Source organism: Schistocerca gregaria, chromosome 3, assembly GCF_023897955.1.
Source record: "Schistocerca gregaria isolate iqSchGreg1 chromosome 3, iqSchGreg1.2, whole genome shotgun sequence".
NCBI lineage: Eukaryota > Metazoa > Arthropoda > Insecta > Orthoptera > Acrididae > Schistocerca > Schistocerca gregaria.
The window spans coordinates 903,496,747-903,503,469 of NC_064922.1; the positions used below are offsets into that span (position 1 = coordinate 903,496,747).

The window sequence follows — 6,723 nt, forward strand, 5'->3', positions numbered from 1 at the left end:
CTATGAATAATGCCTAGAAAACTAGAAAATAAATTAAGATGCTTCAGAGTAAGGGCATCATGAAGTTGTGGCAACAACAATATATGAGCAATTTATTTCTGAGACACTGGCTGGAAGTCAGCTCCAGAGCATATCTTCCAGGGCTCAGTGTTCCATCATCATCATTATAAGCTGATAAATATGTCTTCAATTTTTTCAATGCAAAAGTAAAGTTTCTAAAAAAATTCAAAACTGGGCAAAGAATATTTTTAAATTTATGTATCTATCACTACTTTTTCCATTGTTCTTTTTAGCTGTTTTGGCAGCTACGATATTTGGTTTGTATGATGTGAAAAACCAGGCAGCTATGTTGGCACCACCAATGGATCACTATATTTATTAGGTACACAAAATCTTTTACAGAGTCATATCAAACCTCACATGTCTTAGGAGCTAATACACCAAGAGCACTAGAAATTCTTGCAAAGTGGTGCACCAGGTGGGCAAGTCATAAGATGCTTCTGTCCACATATACAGTACACCAAAGGTAACAGCTAGAGCCCAATACATATTTTTAACACTTGATGAACATTTTGCATCAGTAGATGCCACGGGGGCAGAAAGAAAAAGGAAAAGAATTTTGTTACACAATTTAACTTGAAGGTGATAGTGGATCAGTGTTTTTAGGATATTTTTCCACTGATATTATACAATATCTAGGTGTTTCAGGGAAGCACAAATCGGTAACTTCAACCTCAAGGATACATTCAATTCAGGTCAATCTTCAACATGTTGCAATACAAATCACTGCCACATATGGGTTCACTTCAATAAGTATCCACATTATGTCTAAAGATAAATTTTTAAATACAAGCTGTTTATTTTTCAGGACAGTCCCCTTTTAGTGATACACACTTTTCACAGTGCTCTAGTCATTTTTTTAGCCCCTCCAAAAACATAAAAATTATTAAGCTCTCTACAAAATACCTCATCTTGACAATGATGACATCTTCACTTGCCCAGAATTCCATGCCTGTGAGCTAGTGTGTTTGGCAACAAGAAAAAGTTGCAGAGCCAGGTCAGGTGCACAGTTTTGTGTGTGTGTTGGGGGGACTTTAATTCATAATGCAATTCAAGCAGCTTCACAGCAACAACTCCAGACGAATGTGTTAGCACATTGTAGTTTGAAACAGCACTAAACAGCGTCATATTTTCTTCAATTTCTCGACAAACTAGTGCAATATGTCACTGTAGTACTGTCCATTTGTCACTTTTCTAAGATGTCTGTGAATAGGTTGCCCCTCGCATCCCAATGAGACATCTTCACCTACTTTGGAGCACATTCACCAAAAAAAGCCGTTTTGGATGTTAGATAGTTTCTGTGGTATAATGATGAACCCAGGTTTTATTGATGGTAACAACTCCACAAAAAAGTTTTTCAGATTTCACTTAAATTCCTCAAACACTGTGTCAAAACTGAAAGCTGCACCTATCCACTGTCAAGAATGATGGGAACCACGTTGCTGACAATTTTCTCATCGTCAACATATCACATAAACATTAACTGGATTCCTACTGATACACCTTTACATACCTATAGCCTCTGCTACTCCACACAGTTTCATGTGAGGATCTGCAACACTCATACCATGTTTTTTGTTTTGTTTTTATTGTTCATTCAATTGTTTCTTTGGTAGCCGTACCTCAGGGGTATTCCAGAAGGTTATAAGAAAAGCAGGTTTCTGACAGTGTTTAAACTTATTGGTCCACAATTTAATTGCTGTGATCGATGGCAAAGTGTCCCTATGGTGCATTCAATTTCACTTTTACCTTGTCACGTTTTCCAATCTAAAAGCCCAAAGTGAATCACTGCGCAGCACTGCATTTTTCAGCACAACTTACTGAAATAGTCTCCAGATCCAAAGTAACCTATTAATCAGGGTAATTTTAGTTTCAGCATCATCTGACAGCTGGCCTCACATCAGAGTAACTTCAACTTATGTTAGCTATGACATCTGCCTGCCAGCAAAGGTACATAGTGAATTATCTGCATACACAAACTAGCAGAGAGACTGCTGTGTGTTATTCTGCCCGATAGAAGAATCACCAGCCTGTTACCATTAGTATCATTACTTCTCATCACAAAATACAACATTTGGAATCAATGTCTGCTTGTATCTGTGTATGTATGGATGGATACGTGTGTGTGTGTGTGTGTGTGTGTGTGTGTGTGTGTGTGTGTGTGTGTGTGTGTGTGTGTGTGCGCGCGAGTATATACCTATCCTTTTTTCCCCCTAAGGTAAGTCTTTCCGCTCCCGGGATTGGGATGACTCCTTACCCTCTCCCTTAAAACCCACATCCTTTCATCTTTCCTTTTCCTTCCCTCTTTCCTGACGAAGCAGCCGCCGGTTGCGAAAGCTCAAAATTCTGTGTGTGTGTTTGTGCGTTTTATTTATTGTACCTATCTACCGGCTCTTTCCCGCTTGGTAAGTCTTGGAATCTTTATTTTTAATAGAAATACAAAGTAATGTATATGAACAATACAAAGTACCTATGAGTATCAAATTATAACATTGAGAAACTGCAGTGTATCTGTGAAGGAAGTTGCTTACAAGACTTATGTGTTATCTATTATAAAATATTGCTTGAATGGTTGTGGTCTGTATTACGTTACTTTGATTGAAGACACCAAAGAAATTCAGAGATACACTGGTAAGATTTAATAGAATAATATAGCCCGTATAAAAGTATGACAGAGATACTCAGGGAATTTGACCAAGAATTAGTAGAAGAAACATGACGTTCTCACAAAATATTGGTAGATAAATTCTGAGAACTGGTACTCAGTATAAGCTGAGCAACAATTCTACTGCTTCCATCTTATAATAAGATCACATAAATAGATTAACCATCTAAGGAGGTAAATAGCCATGTTGCATAAACAGAAAGAGGAGTGCAGGTAGTGGCTGAAATGAATTCTAAACACCCTAGTCAACATTACATTAATCATATGTTAATCTGTAAATTTTCCTGGGGTAAACAGTTACAGAAATTCAGACCCATAGCCAGTTCCTTATGTTATCTCCTTTACATATCTACAGCTTCATTGTAATACAATCATATAATACTTTTATTTTGCAATAGACTATACACAGACTCAGCACTATCTTAACTCAAGCCTTCCAAACAAGAATAAGGACTGGATTAAATAGCCTCTGATTTTCCCACGTGAATTATAATCACTGTTCAGAAGGATAAGCTGACTTAGAGAGCCACAAAGGATAAGAAGGAAGTAAGTTCGTGTTTTGCAAAACATCACTGAAAATAATTGAAACAATTGAATGAAATGTGTTTGGATAAATAACAGAGTGAGTATAGTCTGTTACAACATATAAAACTGGAACTATTGTATCAGCAGGAGAAACATTTAATTTACAATTTACTATAATCTCACAAATATTAAAAAAGTAGAAATTACTATTAATGAAAGTAATTCTTTCAATTTTTCCACAGTGGTACACAAAACCAATTGTGAAAAATGTATGTAACCAGCCACAGAATGAGTGATAACTCTGATCTAAACACAGGATCTATAACTTTTCTTTTCCTAATCTTTACAATATCAGTAAAATGTGTACGTATTCTGAAAAGGTTACATGTGAAAAGCTTAAGTTATTATGGTATATTACTGATTTGAAAAGAGAAATCCAAATACATAAGTAAATAGTAGGAATATTATTATGCAAATTAAGAAGAGCACTGTTGTTGCTGTTGTTGAAGATTATAAGAGAATGGTGTACACTACCATATCTAGGTGAGGTATCACAGATTGTGGCCAAAGCGCTACAAGCTTGCAAGTATAGGCTTTCCTACTATGGTAAGAGCACAACAGTTCAGTGTATTTTTAATAGCAAAGATAAGATCCAGTTATTAGCCAATAATGGGCTATACAAAATCACCTGTTCTGATTGTGACAAATTTTAAATCAATCAGTCAGGTAGAGACATAGCAACTAGGCTGGATGTTGCAGAATCCTGACTCTGCATTTCCTCAGCATTTACTGAGTGAGGATAACAACTACCAGCCAGTGTCCTATGTAATTCACTTCACAAAGGCCAGAAACTCAATCTGCTGGGAGCCCTGTAAATTAACAAACATCTTGCTCACAGTCCAGATTTAATCCTAAGTGACCAGACACAGCTCAATACCCCCTCTCTCCTGAACTTCATAACATCTTCTCTGCATAACATCTTCTCTGTTGTTCATTACTTCCCACACTGTCTGTTCCTATATATTCCCATTTTCCTGTATTCGTTAAGTTCTTTTGTTTTATTGAAATTATCTATGTATTCCATATAGACTGTAGTTTTAATTATTAAGGCTCTCTGTTAACTGGTACTTGTAGTACTGTCCATGTTAAACATCTCTTGTAGTTGTCTCATCAAATATTGTTTATGTTTTACTTGGTTCATTTATTTAATGCAAACTATTATATAGCTGCAGTTTTGAATATAATGTTAATGCTGAAATGCAGTAACACAACACTCTCAAAGATTGCATTTATGGTATGTTCCCTCAAATGCCTCTATTTTCTTGCATTTATTTATTTCTGTTTATCTTATTGATATTGCTTAAGTTCCTTATGTATTCTGTAGTTAAATTGATAATTGTTTCTTGTTTTCATTGGTTTGTGTATCATTCTCCATGTTTTATACTGCCTGATGTAGCCTTGTCAAATACTGATTTTATTTTATTTTATTAGTTTTGTTTACTAATAGAAATTGTTACACAGACATGCTATTCCTATTTTGTGTTAAAGTTTTTCCTATCTACTCCATTTTTATTTATTTACTGTTCAATATTTTACTTCTTCATTACATTACCACCAAACTGTCAAAGATGTTACTTACAGCATGTTTTTGCATCAGTCTAGATGTGTTATTTCTCTTCTAATGTTGTTCACAAACATTATAACTTCTTTGGTGACAATACTCAGTAAATGAATGAAGAAGGCCTTATAAGCCGAAAACCGGTTAACACAATTAAAGTAATATTGTAGCACAAAAGCAAACTGGTACTTTTCATTTATCATATAAATACTTCTCCTTACAGTCACTGCATTCTAAGGGACAAAATTGGTTTGAATAATTTTTTAACCTATGCCGCTCTGTAAATGTTTACATGGTAAGATAATATGAAATTTTCTTTCTTATCTGGTTTGTGGGGTAACTGTTGTACAATTTCAGCCATAATGCTATAAGCAATAGAAGTCATTTAAAGGAAAATCAATCAAAGAAATATTCATTTTTGAGGATACATCTATGAAATTCTAGGAGAACTCATTGTCACTATTGATCATTTGTTGTTGACTCTCTGAGTGCCTTTGTCTGATATGCCTAATCAAGCTGCTCTTCTGAGTTGGTTGTCCTGACTATGCAGTATGGACAATGAAACTGTGGCTCTTTGCCACATTCTAGTTTTTGATGTACGGAAAGATTTTGATACCAACGATACACTTTTCCACACCCCCTGCAGGGATACAATCCTGCTCCTTTTCGATTGCTATCTTGATAAAGAAGTTTTGCTGCTTCAAAATCTAAGTCTTTCAATAAAACTGATCGTTGTCGTCTCCCAGCAACATCCACAAATGCAGAAGACCACCTTCCTGGATGTGAACGAAAGCTCCTGTCATTTAGGTGTATTTGTGCGGAACCTACAAGTATTTAAAGAAAAGATAAATTAGAATTAAGAACAAATGTGAAACATCAGAAAAGGTATAAAAGAAATTTCTTAACTCAATGGGAAATCAAAAAATTAACTTCTAGTGATACACAGGGACATGCTATAATTCTGTAAGATATTTTTGTTGGTGTTATTCACACAAATATTGTAGTTTAAAAGAATTTTCGTTACACTGCTGTCCTTGCCAGCTGAGCAAAGTAAGTTAAGTATTTGTTTATAAAATATATTCTGTGAACTATGATATGGAAGTAATTACAAAATTGTTAATTTGTTTCTGCTTCACACTGCATGAGTGGAGCAACATGGTTCCACATATCTCATTGGGAGTGGACCAGTAAATGGCTCGTGCTAAACATGTTCTTGTTAGTGGCATTTGTATCTCATACTAAAAGGTTGTCTGTTATAGAACTTAACATTGATCACAACAGAAACATATTGTAACTGTGAATTTATACTACTACTAAAGGTGGAAATAAATATATTATAAGCACAAGGGAAATGGAGGAAAAAAAGTAAGAACAAGAAAGGATATACAAATAGTGAATATATTAAAGTCTAAGAAAAATAATTTAATGACGTTCCAGCGTTGTTCAATGTGTCTTGCATAGAGTATAAAGTACAGAGCTGTAGGACATTACAACTACAGTGTAAACAAACATCAATTCACATTATCAGCTGACACATTCTCTGGATACTTACTAAGAAACTGTTTTTCTCCTAAAAGAAACTGCACCATAACTGTAAATTACTATTTAGTCCAATGAATTGTGAATAAAAGAAATGATGATAGTGGCATGGTGAACCATAACAATTTCACTGTAGCATTGGATTCTTCATTGAGATACACGTTGTTCACATTTTCCGTAGCAACAACACACAAAAAATAAAGCACTTAAAATCCTTACATTAAAAATTGTAGGCTTGTATTATTCCTTTAAAATAAAAAAAAAAAAACTTGAAAACCAATTCTGTATTAGATGTTTATTAGAAACCAAAGCCTTG

The 6,723-nt window shown here is 34.7% G+C and overlaps 1 protein-coding gene across 1 annotated transcript; it reads right to left on the reverse strand.

Annotated features, from left to right (window-relative positions):
- Positions 1-278: 278 nt before the first annotated feature.
- LOC126355231 (uncharacterized) lies at positions 279-6,511 on the reverse strand. The gene is made up of 2 exons (XM_050005509.1): positions 6,421-6,511; positions 279-5,692 (listed from the first exon to the last, which is right to left on the reverse strand). The coding sequence occupies exons 1-2, from the start codon at positions 6,455-6,457 to the stop codon at positions 5,376-5,378; spliced, it is 354 nt and encodes a 117-aa protein (XP_049861466.1). The 5' UTR covers positions 6,458-6,511; the 3' UTR covers positions 279-5,375.
- Positions 6,512-6,723: the final 212 nt, after the last annotated feature.